Source organism: Belonocnema kinseyi, chromosome 4 (genome assembly GCF_010883055.1).
Source record: "Belonocnema kinseyi isolate 2016_QV_RU_SX_M_011 chromosome 4, B_treatae_v1, whole genome shotgun sequence".
In the NCBI taxonomy this organism is placed as follows: domain Eukaryota; kingdom Metazoa; phylum Arthropoda; class Insecta; order Hymenoptera; family Cynipidae; genus Belonocnema; species Belonocnema kinseyi.
In genome coordinates, this window is record NC_046660.1 from 91,186,528 (window position 1) to 91,206,774 (window position 20,247).

At 28.3% G+C, this 20,247-nt stretch overlaps 2 protein-coding genes across 5 annotated transcripts; one reads left to right on the top strand and one right to left on the bottom strand.

The window, feature by feature from the left end:
* Window positions 1–1,844: 1,844 nt before the first annotated feature.
* On the bottom strand, window positions 1,845–15,324 carry LOC117171952 (N-acetylglucosaminyl-phosphatidylinositol de-N-acetylase). 4 transcript variants are annotated; one of them, XM_033359637.1, is made up of 6 exons: window positions 15,234–15,324; window positions 9,370–9,922; window positions 4,675–4,756; window positions 2,948–3,144; window positions 2,732–2,862; window positions 1,845–2,090 (listed from the first exon to the last, which is right to left on the bottom strand). In XM_033359637.1, the coding sequence occupies exons 2-6, from the start codon at window positions 9,698–9,700 to the stop codon at window positions 1,950–1,952; spliced, it is 882 nt and encodes a 293-aa protein (XP_033215528.1). In that variant the 5' UTR covers window positions 9,701–9,922; window positions 15,234–15,324; the 3' UTR covers window positions 1,845–1,949. The 4 variants fall into 4 exon arrangements, with proteins under 4 accessions (XP_033215528.1, XP_033215527.1, XP_033215529.1 ...); XM_033359636.1 differs by having other exon boundaries at window positions 15,050–15,295; XM_033359638.1 differs by having other exon boundaries at window positions 15,182–15,278.
* On the top strand, window positions 9,928–18,367 carry LOC117171953 (E3 ubiquitin-protein ligase RNF181-like). Its single transcript, XM_033359640.1, has 3 exons — window positions 9,928–10,275; window positions 12,509–12,812; window positions 18,198–18,367. The coding sequence occupies exons 2-3, from the start codon at window positions 12,510–12,512 to the stop codon at window positions 18,330–18,332; spliced, it is 438 nt and encodes a 145-aa protein (XP_033215531.1). The 5' UTR covers window positions 9,928–10,275; window position 12,509; the 3' UTR covers window positions 18,333–18,367.
* Window positions 18,368–20,247: the final 1,880 nt, after the last annotated feature.

A 20,247-nucleotide genomic window follows, 5' to 3' on the forward strand; every position in this document is an offset into this window, starting at 1 on the left:
TTTATAATACTGTTAAGATTTCACCGTTTAGCTAAGTGATCGTTTTCAGGACATATTCTAAGGAAATGTTAACATTCTCTGTTGAGCGTATGGCCTACCGTGCGAGTTTATACATTTTTTAAAAACTTTTTTATTTTAACACTGATGTGTTTCCAAACAGATTTACTCACATTCTTTTAATATATTGAAATTGATAAACTAGTTATATATTTATTTATTATATAGTTTATTATTCATTATCTTACAATTCGTATAAGAAAATTGAACACGGGCCGTTTTTCATTTAACACTGTCCCTTAGAATATGCCCTGATCGTTTTGCACAAAATTTTTCTTTTTTACGCGTTTAGCGATGTTTTTTTCGCTCAATATAAAATAATATTCGACAATACTTGTGAGCGCTCAATGATTTTCAAATTGAAGTCCAAATCAATATTGTGTTCAATTTTAAGGAAGACAAAGAGGAATTAAAAAAATTGCACTGTACTATCGCTGTCAGGGTGGTCGCTGGACCAGGAATTTTTTAAGACCGGGAAATGACAGTAAATTGATTTTTTGACCGGGAATTTGACCAATTTTTAGAAGAAAAATCTTTCCAAGTTCCATTTCAACAGTTTATCTTTTTTAATTATGCTATTATTCAGTTTAAAATGCGTAATTCAAAAATATTTTACTTACAAAATTTTTCACTTTAGATTTTCATTTTCAACCTTACATTTTTAATTTCAAGAATTTAAAAAGATTTTAACGTTAAAAATGAAATGGTTTCCGTTGGTAAACATTTGAACGCTCAATTGAAATTTTATAAACTATCATCAATTTAAAAATAATAAAAATTTGAACACATTTCAAAGAACTTCTAGATTTTTCAAGATTTTGAAATAAAATTTTGAAGCTTTTCAAGGATGTTTAAAATATTTAAAATGAAAATAATTAAAATTCTAATTTAAGAAGTGTTCAGTGAAAACAATTTCAATTTTAAATGTTTCTAGTTTAAAATTCCTTACAATATAATTTTGAAAATTTTAAAGTTCATTGATTGATTTTTTAATTTAGAGCATTGAAAATGATACCGTTGATTTATAATTTTGGAACTGAATCTTTAAACTCTATAGTTTATAAAAGTTAAAAAATCTAAATTTGACAGCTTATCTGCATTGCATTACAAATGTTTCATTTGAAAAGTGTCAGTACCTTCTATCTTATACGTGTTAATTGTTGAGAATTTAAATACGAAATTTATAATTAAAAAAAAATTTTAATTTTAATTTAAAAAATTCAACAGTTCCACTTTGAGTGCTTTTATTTGCAACTCAGTTTATTTACTCAAATGAAAAAAAATTAGCTTTAGTTTTCGATTTTTGAAATTTCATTAACCGTGAAAAATATTTGCGAACCAAGAAATGGCCTGGAATTTGTTTCCTTGAAGTCTGAGAAATAATATGGCCTTTCTTTTTTGCATCACGTTCTTATATAAAATGTGTATATGACAATTAAAAACAAATTTAAACTTCACTCAAGTTGATGGAACTTACAATTCTTAGAATAAGTGTGAATGTGATTGGGCATATCGTTCTGGAAATTATATACTGTTTATTTTAATATATCTTTGAAAGGTTTAACTAATTGTTAAAAGATATGCATTTATCTTTTCCGATACGCGTCGTTTAAATTTATTGATTGTATTGGGATACATTTGAATGAATGTAAGACTGGTTAGTAAAAGAAATAAAAGAAATTCTCTAAAAAATACTTCTTATTATTGTGTTAAAAAAAAAAAACAAGATGGAAAACATGAAACAAAAGATCGTGGTACAATGAAGGAAAGTCTTGGAAATTTGAGTATTTTTTTTAGCATATATTTTCAATTTGTACAGAATGATTTACAAACGATAAAATAATTTTGTTTATGTGCAATCAAATAAAAACTTGTGGACGTAAATTTAGGGACTAGTCTTCATCGAATTGAAGGTCAAGCTCCAAATCCAGAGCGTTGACTTCCTGCAGAGTATTTATTAGAGTATATCGAGAAAAAATCATGTAGAGTTTTCGAAACCAGACGTACTGTGATTTATGCTCCTTCATTGCACTCTGAAATGAGTTTTAGGTATAGATTCTGTTTTCAGGTTAAATTATTTTTCTTCTATTTAAGGCAGATCTCGTGCCAAAAGTCAGATATATTATAACTGATGTAATTCCAAATAAACAACATTATTTTTAAATGAAAAATGTTAAAATTCACACAAAAAATGAATTTTAACTATGTTTTTTGCAGTTACATTTTTTCTGACCGCCGCTTCTTACCAATTTTTGAAAAATGATTGTATTTTAATAAATGACGGTTTATTTTTTCCGGGAAAAAATTCTCTACAACTCTACTGTTTCCAGTTTTGAAAATAACCAAATAATCTTAAAATATAATTATTTGTCAAACAAATTTTTTCTTATAAAAAATGTTTCTAACGATTTAGAACTATAGAAGAAGCCATAAAAGCCATAGAAAAATTTACTTTCAAATTTGGAAACAGTAGAGTTGTAGAGAATGTTTTCCTGGAAAAAAGAAGTCTTCATTTATCATAATGCAATCATTTTTCAAAAATCGGTAAGAAGCGAAGGTCAGAAAAAATTCAATTGCAAAAAACATGGTTAAAATTAATGTTTAATTTTGTGAATTCTTAAATTTTTTTATAAAAAATCATATTTTTTATTTGGAATAACATCAGGAACTTTACCTTGATGTATTGTCGCTGATCGTACGTAATAACGTACCAATAGGAAGCAGAAAGCAAGCTAATTGGCAGGTCCAGGATTTGTGTATACTTTCTTAAAATATTTACACTTTCTAATACATATAATTTACAGTCTGAAAAAATGGTAAATTGAACATTTAGTTAGTGAATTCTATTTATAATTAATATTATTTATTTATTTTAATTTCTAATGCTAACAGGATGGAACTTTTTGTTCTATGCACAAGGACGCCATTCCATAGAAAAGAGAAATGTGATTTTTATGTCTGCTAACACCATACTTATCAAAAGTTATAACAGCATTTATTTTGTAGAGTTCAATGTAATTCAAAATATTCTCTGCCACTAAAGTTTCTGGCCATTGTACCTTAGTATCATCAGGTAACTCTGTGTACCTGAAAATGATTTGCAATCGATTTTTAAAATAAATTTTTTTTTTAAATAATAGAATAACATGATGTTAATAGAGGTATGCTACATAGATCCGGAAATGCTATGACATTTTATTTAAGCAGTACAGTTTGCATTTATGAAAGAAAAACTTCCCTTCTTAGCAATGCTTTGTATTTATGATTAAGAAACTTTGTAGCAACCCTAAATAGTTATAAATAAGAAAAATGTTAATAGAACAGTTTAAAATAATTAAGGGGAAGATATGCTAAAGCAGGTAATAAGTGAAGATTATTGTTATGTATATATCATTTGAAATTATAGGTGACAAAAAGACGAATTCAGAGGCCTATATTTTAAAGTACCCATCTATTAATTTGAGAGAAGTTCTCTATTAAAACATTAAATGCTAAAAAAAGCATACAAAATAAAGTTTTTGTTTGAGTTAAAATTTTATTTATTGATCAAAAATGACATTTTTTAAATTTATTTTTTTAGGTTTTTATGTGATATTTCTTTATTTGCAATAACCCCTGAAATTTTTGAACACTAGTCATTTACGATTTTCAAAAATGTTGTATTTTCAGTTCCAAAATTGATACATATTTTTATATTTTGTTGTGTGTGCCAAACTTGTTACGTTTGACAAAGTTTGATATCTCAAAATCATTACAGATTTTTTATTAACATTTTCTAGACGATAGCTTATGTTTAATGGACCTTTTCCACATTGTTTTAATTTCAATTTTTGTACATTTGTTTATTTGACCTACTCTACTACATCTTCTTATTTTGAAATTTTTGAAGAAACCCATTGACCGTTCTGCTTCTATTGATTTCTTTTCTTTTAGATATTTTCTTAGATTGAAACAAGTATAAAAACGTATTAAAAAAATTTTAAAGCAGAACTTCGAAGCCTAAATTTAGAAATTTGGTGTAACCTAGTCTAGCATAGTTTTCCCTAACAAGGGGTTGATCACTTTAAAAACTAGTGCACGGTTCATCGTGAAATATTTGGAATTTTTCTTAAATGTAAGAAATCTTTGCGAAATTTTCTAAAATTTGAAGTTTGAAATCTTTAAAATCGTTTTGAATCTTCTAGTTATTTCTGAAATATTTGCAATCTTCTGAAATATGTTGAAATGATTGAAATCGTTTTCAATCTTTGGAATCTTTGTGACATCCTTGAAATATTTGTAAAATATCTGTAAAATCTTTGAAATCTTTCTGAAATCTGTTAACTTCTTTAAAATCTTGACATCTGGTATACAGTAAGATGTCGAGTGGTCAACCCTTCGTAATGTAAGTACTAGTTAATAATGATTATATTCCAAATAATGTTTGCAAAATAAAAATGTAAAGAAAAACATAAAACATAAAAATGTTTAAAAGCAGTTGAACTAAGGTTTTAATAGACGATTTTCGTTTTACAAACCTATACAAATTTGGAATTGAGCAAGCAAGGAAATTAGTAGAACTGAATGCTTTTGTGAAAGCAAGGTACAGAAATACTACAAGTGGGTTCCATAACTCACATTAGAATCGTAATATTAGCTTCAGGAATACCCAATTTTTTTGCACATGCCCAAAGCTCTTCCTTCCTTTCCCTACTCCCACCTGAAAAGGATTCTTCGTATCAAATATATGCCATGAAATTTTATCTTTGAAATAATAGTTTTTAAAAGATAAAATTGGATTTCTATGAAATGTTTTTATGTTTTCATCTTCAAGCTTCGTAAATTGAAATCTAAGTTAAACCATTTTTAGGGTTGCTACAAAAATTAATTATTATTTTATTAACTAATCTCATATAAGTGGACACGTATTTTTGATAATTAAAATTGCGAAATTTCTTGAGAATTTTTTTTTTAATTTTAGGAAATATCCGTATTTTGACAATTTTACTTTAAAAATCGCGTCATTTATGCAATTTTTATAAAAAATAAGGGTTTTCTTGATTCAGTTTTTCAAGATTTTTTCACTCTTTCGCACCCGATAAAAAATATAACAAAATTGTGGAGCTATTTTGATTTTTTGGATGTCGAATAAAATACAGATTGTCTGATTTGAAAAAAAAGAACAGTAAAATACAATAAATGCAAGAACAGTAAAAGAAGAATTTGCTTCATCTAAAAAAACAAATACACCCCAGGTTTAAAATGGATGGTATCTTGACTATATAAAAAAAACTCGAGAAACTGGAACAAGTTAATCCTTAAAATCTAAAATATTGCAAAAGGTCAAGGTTTAAAAAAAAGAACCTTTTTTTACATAAAAAAAAGATATTAACGGTTTTAGAATGTATTAATACCTATTATTAATAAAAAATCTCAGGAAAAGCATGGGCTTTTTGGGATTATTTTTTATATTTTCAAAAAATTAAAATAACTTTACCATTTTTTAAATTTTATTCTGATTTCTAAGAGTACGAAAAAGAGGATAAACTGAAACAAGAGAACCTTTAATATCTCAAAAATGAAAAAATGGCACGGTTTTTCAAAATGGAATTGGCAAAAAACTCATTTTATTCTTAAAGTTTTTAAATAATTGTAAATATGGTTATTTTAAAAAATACACGTATCCTTATTTTTCAGATGAAAAATCATATTTTATTGGTAAGCAAATCTTGGAACATGTTACCGGACGGAATGCATGATTCAAAATGGATTTAGTCACGAATTATTTTTTGTTTGCAAATAAAAATAATTTGAATATAATTCTAGAATTTTTTCCAACCGAATTCATTTCAAATTGGAGGAGCAGTGTTCGCTAAAGTCAAAGAATCATTTGCCACTTAAATATGGTGGGTTTCGTAGACAATAAAGACGACAAGCCGATTTTCCAAAAAAAAATGTTTCTGAAAAAGTTATGAGTATTTAAATTTTTTAATTTGAAATTGGTTGGAAACTTTAAAAAAAGGCCAAAATTAACACAATAGCGGCGGTTTTTCAGAAAATTTTCAGTCAATTTACTCTAAAACCCCACCGTTTTTTCTCTCAATTTTATTCTACATTCGTCATAATGTAAACAGTGTATATGAGCCCGCTCCTTGGAGAGAAATTTTTTTTTTTTTTAAAAATGAAAATTCACAAGTTTTTGCCAAAATAACGTAAGATACGAAAAAACTCAAACTAAAATACAACAGTTTCACTGAAAGAATGAAAAAAATGTGCACTTTTTTCTATCTTGCGTTTTCTTCGAGATTTTTGCGAAAATATGTGTAAAATCCTTGATTTTTTTCTCAATTTTAATTTTAATTTTTCTCAAACGTACAATTGTACGATGCGATAAAAAGTAAAGAAGAACATAATTCAACAGCTTCAATAACTTTTAAATCAAGCTTTTTTTCTTTGATGCTGGTATTTTTTAAATAATCGATACTCTAAATTTTTTATAATTTCATTATACTTCCACTAAAACATTCTTAAAACTAATAAATTAAGTCCTTCTTTGATCTTCACAACACTATACAATTTTACTTTAAAGAGAACAATAAATCTTTTGAATGTTAAAATTTTAAAATTGAAGCTTAAAGAAGGTTTAATACAGAAATTTGCCATTTGAACGCTAAATAATAAATATTTATTGCTGAAAAATATTAAGCCACAATACGTAATTATTTTCAACGCTCTAAATTCAAGAATGAATCAATAAATTTGTAAATTGAACAAATTATGTACTTTTAAGTCATTTAAATTCAAAACATTATAATTGAACGATTCCATTTTTTCTTATATTAAACTCTGTTTAAATTAGAAGCTCATTTTCTTATTTTAAGTCCTTTCAAATTAATAATTGTTGAATTGTTATTTACACATTCAAATTCAACACCTTCACAATTCAGATTAAAAATGTGTGGTTCTGACTATTTTATTTAAAATTTATCTTTTTAAATGAACAGTCAAATATTACTAAAAGATAGAACATTGTTTTTTTTTAATGATCAAATTTTAATATTGAATGGGTTAAAAATGGAAGATTTTAGGCTCAAACGATATTTGAATACAATTTCAATTTTATGTTTACATTTATTTAACTACTGCAGATTTCGAATTGAGCCCGTTTCATTTTTACGTTAAAATCTGATAATTGTATAAATTTGAACAGATTAAGAAAAATTCATTATTGTTCAATGTTTAATTTGCTTTTAATTTTTGTAATTGTTAAGTCTTCAAAGTTGCATTTTAAAATTCTTTAAACTGAAAACGTAAGATTCAAAATAAAGTAATAAAGTAAAATATTTTTAAAGTAAAATATTTTAGAAGTACACATTGTAAACTGAATTATTTTATAAATGAAAGGTTAAGACTTGAAATTATTATTTGAAAAAATTGAAATCCAACTTATTTTAAGTATTCAATTATATTATATTATATGAAATTTGTGATATTTTCAATGATTGGATGGATTTTTCTTCTAAATAATTGTGAAATTCTCGGTCAGAAAATAAATTTAATGTCAGCCTCCGATTTTTCTCAGTCTAAACAAATTCCCAATTATTTCCGGATTCAACTGCTTTAGGAATATCTAAAAAAAAAACTGAAGTAAAAAAACGCTGAGGTCTTTAAAACCTTCACAGTTGCACTGATTAATAATCATACAAGAAATGGTGTCGAAATTGAATAAAATTGAATTTGAAAATTCACAAGCTTTTGAAACCAGATTTCTGTCGCAACCCCGATTTCAATTTACATAAGATTTGAAAGTATTTGTGAATAAATAAATTTTAAAGAAGATAATGATTTTGCAGGTTACTTACTAGGGTGGACCAAACAAATTTTTTTTTAATTTTCCAGTATACAAAATATTTAGAGGCCACTCAAAGGATTTTTATGTTGATTTTTTTGCTCTAAAAAGTGTTTGGTGCCTGTAAGGATCATAAAAATTATAATTTTATTGGAACGTTTAGATATAAGATTTCATCTATACTCCTCAAAATGGGGTTGTAAAAAATCAACAAAAATTAGAAATGTTCATTTTTCCATGTAATAACAAATAAAGTTATTTTATATATTATAATTTTTAGAATACATCTTCAACTATCAGATACTTACCGATAATCAAAAATTACTATTATTAATGAATTTGTTCATAATAATTGCTAAGTGACTATTTGTATTATATTTTAAGCCCGTCTAATACTGAATATTAATTGATCATTTATATGACGAAATTGATTAAAAATAGTTTTTTTTTCTGTTTGTGATTGAGAGTCAAAGATGTCCTACGGAGGAAAAATGGTAACACAAAAAATACTATAATTGTTATTACATGTAGAAATAAAATGTTAATACTTTTCTGCAATTTTTTAACCTCATCTCCATAGTAAATTTTCCCACATTAGGGTGATTCGCAAAAAACTTGTTTTTATTTTTCGGTGGCAGTATTGCAACAGTCTCTTTTCCTGGGTGAGAAAATACTATCCTAATTTTTTCGGATTTTGAAAAAATTGTTTAGGGATTCTGAACATTAAATTCACGAAAAAGTAAGATTTTTGTAGTTATCGATTTTCCATAACTATGTTGAAAGGTTACCTTTTAAGTCGACTGTTGTCTAAAAGAATCGATTATTTAGCTTAAAAACTTTACTCTTTTATTGAAAATTGACTTTTTCTGATGAATATCCAACTGTCTTCTAAAAATGTATCTTTTTGTCTTAAAAATTCTAATCTTTTTATTTTAAAATTCGACCTAGTTACGTTTGGAAAATTCAAATACATTATTTTTAGCCAGAATTTTTTATCGAAAACTCAACTATGCTGTTAAAACTTCATCCTTTTGGACTGAAAATTCATCCTTCTTGGTTTGGAAAATAACTTTTTTTTTGTTAAAAATTGAAACATCTTCGAAAAAATGCGTCTCTTTTACTGGGAAGATCATATATTTGGTTGTTAATGCAACTGTTAAAAGAATTTATAAACTACGTTACTTTTGGGAGAAGGGAAGGTAAAAAAGTCCAAAATTGGTGGTGTAGTTTATGGATCGCTCATAACTCGATAAATGTTCTGTGTGACAAGAAAGTGACTTTATAACCTTAAGATATCTGTGATTTAAAAAATAGAACTCATAAAACCACCGTTTTCGACATAGAAGTGCTTTGAGTTACCTCTAAACATTTGTTTCAATGTATAAACATTTTTGGGTCTATTTCTATCTTGGAGGAACATGTGGTTCCACGATAGCGACTGAAAAATGAAAAAAAAACTATTTTTGAACCACCCTATTACTTACCCATGGTAAAACAAAGAATATAAATCTCGCTCGCTTTGAGTCGAACCAACCAGTAAATCAGAGGTCCGAAGAACATGACCTCGTCATCTGGATGAGCTGTCACCAGCAATAATCTGTTCGGTGGACCTGGTATCTGCCATGCTTTATGATTGACTCGTTTTAAAAGCACATAAAGAAATATACAAGTGCAAAGATATGCAGTAAAAGCTATCAGAATCTGCCAAGAGATTTCAATCATGTACCACCACCAGTACAAAATAACCTCGTTCACTTGTGCTCCGATATACAAAAGTGTTGAATTTAAATTCACTAGATCCATTAAACTAGACATTCTGGAAGCCTACGGAAGGAAGGTAATGTTATGTCATAATTTTGAACGAAAAACTGTCCCTTTTGAGTCACCAGAGAGATTTTAGCGTTCCCGAAAGAGTCGAGAGGTTATGTCGTCAGGTGTCATCCAGAAGAAAGTTTTCGTTTATCCTTCAGAGACCTGGTCATTCTTTAGCCTGGCACGTCTGATTTCACCTTTACGGGCGTCAAAATTATCATTGAACTGCAAATGAAAGAACTTGGGATTTAAGACTGTCTCAAGGTGAAACTCGTGAATTAAAGTGTTGACAAACTATTTATATCTTTTCATCAGCAGCGATACTGAACAACAAAATGGAAGATTATGAATATCTTATTCTAGTAAAATTATTTATTGACATATTTTTAGTTTGAAATTATTAAATTTTCGGGAAAATTGTCGAGTATATAATATGATTTTCATGATCGCATGACACTCGCGCTTCTGCTCACTTCTGCTTGCGCAATCAGCTGCTTCTGTTTACAAGTGGGGAAGTGTAGAAAGACGAAAACGTCTTGTCGAAAATACACTAAATGAACATACTTTCGGATAAATAAGTAAGTTCATGTGGCATTTCGTGATTTCATTTAATATTGAATTATTTTTGTATGATTTTGAATGCGAAGAAAGACAAAATTTTGAAGCTTTTGACATATATCGCTTGTTGTTTAACATAACCTACAAATGTTTTTTTCGTGATTTTGCAGTTTTGATGTTTCGGCAGTGATAATAAGAAATTCGAATATTAAAAACGCATTTGGTAGATTCTTTGAATTTATATCAATAAGCAATAATAATACTGCCATAAAGAGTCAACATTATTCATTTGTTCTCCTCAAAATTTACAAGTCGCCTAACCTTAGACGCTTTTAGACACTCCGGATAATTGAATACTTTAGATGACTTGATTAAATCTATTTAATACTGTTTTATACATTTTGAACCTCGTGGATTGTACTTAAGTACTCACGAAATATTAGTTGAACTTGATTGGTTCGAATATATATTTTTTAATTTTCATGCATATCGTCCCCAAATTTATTCGAATCTACAACAAAAAAATGCGCTTAAAAATGATATGATTATCACGGTTTCGCAAGCCCCATAAAGTTTAACACGTATTTTCCATAAGAAAAAATACGTATTTGCAAATTTTATTCAGAATCGTCAATACTAGGTGAATCGAGTTAAAACTCGAAAATTGGTCTTCATAATTGGGTATAGAATATAAATGAATTAAATTTTAAATTTCACCCCCATAAATCTGTTTTATAGGATCTAAAAAAACTCCATAACTGAAAAATTGTGTTTAGCCATTTTTTGTCGCTAATTATGATTTTCCCCTTTTTTGCACGCAAGTTGTTTCTAGTACATAAAGTATTACTTCCTACTGATAGTTACATATTTACATACATTATTTAAACAATTTCACATTGTTTATAGCAATTTTCTTTTAAAATAGGGTTAGAAAGTGGCGTTTTTTAACAGGGGTTCTAACTTGTTTCAAAGGTTTCAGTTTAGAGCGGGGTAATAATTACTGAAATTGAAAACATCATTTTCGAAACAAATTATTATTTAAAACTATTTTCTCTTATATTATGCTAAATCGAATTTTTCTGTTTTTCTCACTAGTTCGATACTTAGTGTCAATTTTAATCTTATTGATACTTTTAAAAATGATATTCGAAACGTAACAAAATTGCGTCATTTTAATTGTGAACATTAGCAATTGAATAGTTTCTCATTGAAGCTTCATGAATAGGCAATTTTAAATCTTTAGCGTTTGAAATTGAATAATTTCTAATTGCGTGAATCCACATAAAAGTTTCCGTTTTCAGGTCGAAAATGTTTCAAATTAATTAATTTCAAAAGCAATGATTGAAAATGAAGAATTTTAATTATACATTCTTAAAATTTGAAGTCTTAATAGTTGTTCATTTTTAGTTTCAAGTGCAGGAAATTGATGTGCCTGATTATCTGAGCGTTTGAATTGCAATGACTAATTTAAGTTTCATTTTAAAAACATTTAATTAATTGAATTAAATAAATGGACAAGTAAAAATATGCATTAGGTAAAGGTTCTTTTATAATTGTACGAACTAATATTTTAGACTGTTCCTGTTTTACAAAGGAATCAATAAAAAAAATCGTTTGCTTGAATTTCCACATTCAATATATAATAATAGGAAATTGAAAGCGTTTGCAACCACACAATTTCGAATTCAAAGTTTTTAGAAATAAAGATAAAATCATTTTTAATTTAAAGCTCAAAGTATTCAAACTTTAATAATTAAATAATTTGAGTTATTAATGATACATTAACTTAAAAATCCTCCATACTCAATCATAACTATTATAAAATTTGGCTTGAGTCTGGAATGGAATGAAGTTTAATGTAAATAATGGATGAAAATATTTTTAGAATTTGCAAGAATTCAAATGTACAAAAAATCCAGAAAAAAGAATGTGTTGTCAAAATTTAATCGTTACTTTATTGCTGTTTTCTAAATGCCCAATAATTTCGCAGTCATAATTTAAAAATTTAGGCAAGTTCTAGAAGATGTTCAAGATTTGAAAATTGCTGCTTTTTGCATGATCTTAAAAGTTTTCATGCGAGTCTTTTGGGACTTTTTTTTCGAAATGTCATGCGACTTTTTTGTAAGATGCGACTTTCTTTAAGGTTCCTAGTCGATCCAAATCCTATAAACAAGAATTTTTCAATTCAGAAACTTGCTTGAAAGAAAGGAAACTTGCCACTTAAAATATGTAATTTTTATTTCATTTATGTAGAATGTCCGACTATTTTACTGAAATGGGCTGGACGCCATTGAATGATGGCGAGGCTCCAAATCATTTAATACACATGGCTCGATTCCTGAGAGATTTTGGAATGTGGGACTTAACAGGACAGACTGAAAGGCTTCCTCCTCCCGCTTCAAAAGAAGCCGTTGAAAGTTTGAAAGAAACTGAAATTACTGAACCGAACAAACAATGTCCAGTGTGCTTAAAGGAATTCGAAATTGGCACAATTTCGAAAACTATGCCTTGTAAACATTCCTTTCATAAAGAATGCATCGTGCCATGGTTAGAAAAGGTGAGGAAAACTTGAAATAATAATAATAACTGTAAAATATTATTACGTGAGGATCATGCGTGTAAAACAGTATTTTAGGGTGGCCACTGACCTCAGAAACCGTGAACTAGTCTTGAATTTTTATGTACCGGGAAAAAGGCGGAAATTTGGTTGAAAACCGTGATTTTCTTGTTGAATTTTTTACTTTTGCAATAAATATTTTCTCTTTTCGGAAAATTTGTTCATCGTTACCAACCTCAATGTTACCAAATAGAGCACAGATTGCAGTTTTATTTCCTATCAAAAATCCTAAATGTATATTTTAGATGCTGTGTCTTAAAAACGACAATATCTTCAAAACTACCATTGACAACTTGTCACCATTTATATTCTGAAATAACATTCTTATATTCGTATGTTTTCCCCGTTTTCAAAGAATTCGATTTCCCTATTTTTTCACTTCAATGAGAAATGCACTAACAGTGACTAATAAGAAAAGCAAATTACTTTCGGATGAAAATTCTTTCATTTTAATTGAAAAGCCTACTATATATTATATTTTTGATTTATAATTCGTCTCTTTTGGTCGAAAATTGAACAGTTTTGTAGAAAATTCGTTTGGTTAATATAAACTTTTTCTTTTGTATTGAAAGTTCATCTTTTGGCAGAAAACTCGTCTTTTTTGATTTACTACTTATTTGGTTGAAAAATTTAATTACTTTGTTAAGAATTCCAATATTTTACTTAAAAGTGATAGTTTTTAGTTCTTACTGTAAAGGTATACTATTATATATTAGGTTCGGAAATCATTTCTTTTGGTAAAAGAATCTACTATTTTATGGAAAATTTCATTGGTATGTTGGAAATTTAACGATTTTCTTAAAGTCATTTTTTACGTTCGAAAGTTCTACTCTTTGTTAAAAAGTCAAAATTTGCATAGAAAATCTATCGTTTTGTATTGACAATTCATCATTTGGTAGAAACGTTATCTGTTTTGATTGAAAATTCATCTTTTAAGGTTGCAAGTTAATTATTTTCAATCTAAAAGTCTACTATAATTTTTAAGGTTCAGAATTAATCTATTTTGTTTAAAAATTCTACTATTGAGTTAAAAATTTAATACCGGGACAAGGAAAATCCAATGGAATTTATCAAAATAAAATGGCACAATTTACTTATAATTTATTACAGAATACATTAAAAAGCAAAAATGGTTTGTGATTACCGTTTAATTATTTAGTCTAAAAAAGTTGTTTAAAGTAGTTTATTTGAACCTCTAATTCTAACCTCAAATTTTTCCAACTTCTTATTTATTAATAACTCATACAATTTAGTTTTTGAATGAAATTAGTAAGTATGAATTAAAATTTAACATTATAGATTAATGTTATTGAATTACTTGCAAATTAAACTGTTTAGTAGTAAATTTTGAACTAGAATTTATCTTAATTCAAGTTAATATATAAATTTAAAAAAAGTATTGAAACAATTTAAATTATTTTTTGCTTGAAAATTTTATTAAGTGAAAAGTCAGTTTTGATTAATATTTCAACTATTTAGTTGAAAATTCATCTTTTGGGTTCGAAAATTTATCATTTAAATTATAAATTATTTTTTTTTTTTTGTAAAAATGCAACTGTTTTGTTGAAAATATTATCATGGTAGAAAATTTAACAATTCGTTTGAAATAATTTTCTTTTTACAATCAAAAATCTTATTTGGTTAAAAAATCATGTTATGTTTAATTTATAATTAAAACATTTTTTGTTTAAAATATCAGCCATTATATTTTTCGATAAGAATTAATCTTGTCTTTTATTTTAAAATTCAAGAGTGTTAAAAAATTGAAGTTGTAGGTTAATCAAAAAAGTTAAATTCTGATCAAAAATGATAATAGTTGATATTTCAACCAAAAAAGATTTTAATTACATATTGAAAGCAGTCGAATTAATTAAAAAAAAAACTAATTTCCAATTAAACTGCTGAAGCCTCAACCCAAAACAGATTAATTTCAACCACAGTTGCAATTTTGTTTAGGAAAGATGAAATTTATAATTGATTTTATTATGATTTATTATTATATTTAAAAATATAAAATTCAAAAGAAAAGTTAATTTATCTTAAAATGTTAATCGATAATATTAATATTATTAATATTTATAATATTTCATATAAATCTATAATATTAAATTTTAGTGTATACTCACTAATTTTTACTGAAAAGTTAAATTTATGAGATACTATATTACATTACTTACCTAAGCTGTTGGAAAACTTTAAGGTTATAAAATTGCAGGTCTCAATAAATTACTTTGAACAATTTTTTTTAGAATATATAATCAATTGTACGGCAAGGTTGTGTCTTATAAACAATATTTTTAATATATCACTAGCATAATACGGCGACATTTAATTAAAAACACGGTGAAATGGTCTTCTCACTAATGGAAACGCAATTTCGCAACTAGCGTTCAAGCAAAGATATATCTTTGGTTCAAGTCTCCGACTCTCCGAAACTGAGACAGTCAGCGACCAGGGGTGGTCAACGCAAGGGGAAGTAGACGGCCGCGTACTATACTACTATTATGATTATATTTAGTTCGCAGACCAATTGTACGTGCGCTGCTGTCGACAGCGGGTGGCCGGGCAAAGAATGGGTATGTTCCGATTTGAGCAGTTGAGAGTTATTTAAAGTTTCAAAGTTGGCAATGCCAATGTATAAGCATAGGCTGCCGGCAAAGATATCTTTGCTGCCGGTGCGCAATGATGCCTATGCTTATACATGGCATTGCCAACTTTGAAACTTTAAAAAACTCTCATATACTCAAATCGGAACATACACAATATCTTTGGACCGGGGCAAGGGAAGCTTGACTTTTTAAATTGAAAGCGTTGACGGTCGACTGGCCCTGGCAAAATAATATCTTTGGCCCTGGAATTTGAAAACTGTTATGTGAGTCTGACAACCTGAAAAACTTGTGTTTGCAAATTTTTATTGCGTATTGCCATACGAAAGAATTAGTGCAAAATTATGGAAATATGTTTTAAAAGGCATTGAAAAATGTTGCTTTCTGTCTTTTGTCTCATATTCTTCAAATTTTGCTTTCAGTCTTTCATTTTCCTTTAAGGGCATGTGACACAGTTAAATACCTATATTACCGACCTCACTTTTTCCGTTCACTGAATGTTTTTTTGAACCTAAGTACTTTTTTTGTAAATAAAATATCAAGCTGAAACTTTGGAGAATGTATTAGAGTAAATTAAAGTACGTTTAGGTACTGCATTTTGGTAGGAACTTCACTGAAAATTATTTCATCTTTTTTCTGAACCTCGACATTTTTTGAACGTCGAACTTTTTTATACATAAAATATCGGTATCAAACTTTTAGAAACGCAAGAGCCGAATGAAAACTACGTTTAAGTACAAAGCTTAATAAAAAAAGATGTAAAAAAATTTCAACCATCAATTCCATCGGCATCAGCCGGTAACGTTGTACACGAAATTACGAACCCTCTAGAGCCTCGTCTAGTGGCCGCCAGGGTTCGTATTTTCGTGTACAACGTTACCGGCTGATGCCGATGGAATTGATAGTTGAAATATTCTTTTTACATCTTTTATCATTAATATTTGTACAAATGTAGTTTTCTTTCGGCTCTTGCATTTCTCAAAGTTTGAGACCGATATTTTATGTATAAAAAAAGTTCGAACGTTTAAAAAATGTCGAGGTTCAGAAAAAAGATAAAATAATTTTCAGTGAAGTTCCTACCAAAATGCAGTACCTGAACGTACTTTATTGTACTCTAATACATTTTCCAAAGTTTCAGCTCGATATTTTATTTAAAAAAAGTTCTTAGGTTCAAAAAAACATTCAGTCATGGACACAGGAAACAAGGGACTAGGCATGCCTTTGCGGGGGTGATGCAATAAGAGGGGAAGGTTCGCCACCTTTTGCTGTCCCGCGACAAACATGGCAGCGCCCACATGTTTATATTTTCATGCAGTTTGTCGGCAAAAATGCTCGTGCGCATAATGAAATGGCACATCGTAAGATGGCGGCTCTCCCCACTCATGGTATTCTCTCTCCTCCCGTGGATTCAACCCCGTTTGCCCAAGTTAGGATGGCATGCCTAGTCCCGTGTTTCCTCTGTCCATGCATTCAATTAACTGATAAAGTGAGGTCTGTAATATAGGTATTTGGCTGCGTCGCATGAAAGAACTATATATGCATATACGTGCACTGACTCTTGCACATACGATCTAGTTTCCAGACCAATTGTACGCGGCGCTAACTCTGGGTATCTATTGCCGCCTACTTCTCATTGCGTTGGACGCCCCTGGTCAGCGACAGTTCGTCCTAGTTTAGGCAACTTCGCCAAAAATCTGTTCAAATGTGGGGCATTAAAATATTAATAACTTATCGAATAAAATCGCTAATAAAGTTATGAATATTATTCTTAAACGTATGAAAAATGCGCAAAAACATTACTTTTCGTTTTAGTGTAGGAAATTTCAGTAATACAATGCTGTACAAGTTATATGAAAAGTTTTCGACATACAAACAAAATGACGAATTTTGTATCAGTTTATTTACACATTTTGAGGAATACTTTTGATTATTTTTTACTAAATATATAACTTGTCAGGACAAAAATAAATAATGGTGACAATTTTAAAAGAACTTCAAAAATAATAGACAATTTTTACTTTTATAATTTATGTTGGAATATAAAAGATACTCAGCGATATTTATTATTGTCCCAGTATTGGACACACTTTTCACGTTGTCCCAGTAATGGTTTACCTTACTGCTTTGTTCAAAATTGATTCATCGTAGAAAAGTGATTTTTTTTTTTTTTGGTTGAAAATTCAACTGTCTTCTAACATATTCTTCTTTTTGGCTTGAAAATTCAACTTTTGGTTAAAGTTAATTCCTTTTGTCTAAAAATTCGATCATTTGGTTGAACATTAAACTTTTTAATTTAAAAGTTCAAGTATCTGGTAAAAAATTATTTTTTTTTGGTTTGAAAGTTTACTTTTTTTTTTAAATTAATCTTTTCAGACTTAAAAGTCACATATTGTCTTCAACATTTGACTTTTTAGTTAGATACCTCAATTATTTTGTTGAAATTTCAACTTTTTTCGTTTAAAATTCCACTGTATTATTGAAAGTGCAATATATTTCGTCTTGAAATCTTAGGAATATTGCGCCTACGTTAATTTTATTCAAAAGAATTTTTTAACTATTTTATTGAAAAGTCACGATATTCGGAAAGATATAGGGATATAGTCTAGAATTTTTTTAAAGGATGTGGCACCCTATAATTACCAAAGTTGATTATTATATCAATTTTAATGCCCATATGTATTTACATTGACATATGCCAATTACATGGTTACTATTTTAGACAAATTCATGCCCACTATGCAGACACGAGCTTCCCACTGGTGACGAGGATTACGAAATGTATAAAAAGGAAAAACAACGAGCAGTTCAAAGAGAAAAAGACATGGAAACTTTACACAATTCTATGTTCTCTTAATGAAGTTTCGAGAAAATATATGTAAATTTCAAGAATTCCATTTAAAATTAGATTTTTATGTGGATAATTTTGAGCGATGAAAGAAATCTGTATTGTTCGGCAGAACTGTAACGGGCGTGAATAATAGGTCAAACCTTTTTAAAATAAGGTCAGTTCGTTGGGATTTTACGTACCTTATTAAGTATGATATACAAAGTATTAACACATTCTTTTTTAAATAATTGAAATTGATATTTTTGTGTAGATCAGGATACAAGACTAATGATTAGTGTTATGAAACGTAATTCTGAGAAGCTTCTCAGTTACAATTTCAAACGACTGGTTGTATGTTGAAGACCATTTGCCTATATTAACCTTTAATTATCACTCGGGGTCCATTGGACCCTATGCCTTTTTTAATCGCAAATATTTCTATAATGCCTGATTCATTTTTTGCATTTTTTTCACTATATTAACATCTGAAGTTTTTTATATGAGCAATAGCATATTGTTCACAAGGCTTTCAGGAACATCCACAATAAGTTTCAGGTAAGTCTATTAAAAACTCCAGAAATTATCCATAGTTCTCGACGCTGGGGTCCAGTGGACCCCGTGTGACAATTACCGATATTCGTTGGACGTGTGACAATTGAGGGTTAATATCGTGTTTCATACACTGCCGTGTAGAAGGTTTTGACCACCTTTTTTGGATGACTGATTAAGTTTGACTTATTTTAATTATGTCAGAGATAAACAATTGAATTTTCTCCAAATTCAGTATAAAATGAGCCCTGTATTAAGCCAATTTATCTATCTTTTAATTAGATATTGGAAAAATATTGTAAATTTTAATGTTTTCTTAAATAGTCAATAACTTCCGAAATAATCAACATTTTTAAATGTTCTTGGTGTTATTTTGAAGCTATTTTTCATCGCATCATAACAGCTTACGAGTATAAATTACAAACATTTTCTTTACGAATTGCAAGAACTTGAAGTTGTAACAAAAAAGTTGGAAAAATTTGAAAACATGTTATCTGTAGGAAAATCAGAATCAACATTAAATAAATATATATTTTGAGGAAATTACGTAGAAGCTTCATGATTATATGTTTCATATATTTTACAAAATTATTTTTGTTACCAAAATAATATTGACAATTTTCCAACTTTTTTGTTACGACTTCAAGTTCTTGCAATCCGACATTTTTTTACGATTTATATTCATAAGCTGTTGTGCTAGGTGAAAAAATAGCTTCAGAATGAGCACAAGAACATTGAAAAATGTTGATTATTTCAGAAGTTATTGGAAATGTAGGAAAACATTGAAATTTACACTATTTTTGTCATTCTACTTAAAAACGAGACAAATTGGCTCCACCCTTGGCTCATTTTATACAGAATTTCGAGAGCAATCAATCCTTTAAAGGGAATTGTTTTAATCTCTGGTATAATTAAAATTAAGAGGATTTATTCAGTCATAAAAAATAGGGGGTCAAAAACTTTTTCATGGCAGTGTACGTAATTACAAATTCCCAAATTAAAAGGCGAATCTTATGCTCATGGTCTATATTATAGTTTATGGTTCCCCTTACTAGAAAGATAATCTGGTATCGTTTGCTAAGTTTATTTCCGAATATAAAAAACACGGATAATTATGCAGGAAATTCGGAGAACGATATTCACGTTTACGGTTATTAATGTTTAGTTAATAAATTAGTTACATATTCGAAGGTCACTGGATTTAAATAAATTGTTTAAAAAATCTATGAATTTCATTGTCAAGGATGGGGGCTTGGGCAATTCATAAAACTCAATCAAAAGACATAAGTGCTGTCGTGTATCACACTAAAAAATGATTAATTTTCTTTGTGTGAATGTATGTATTTATTATATTCTCTCCATTTTACGGGTTTGAGAGTCTTCAAAAAACCAG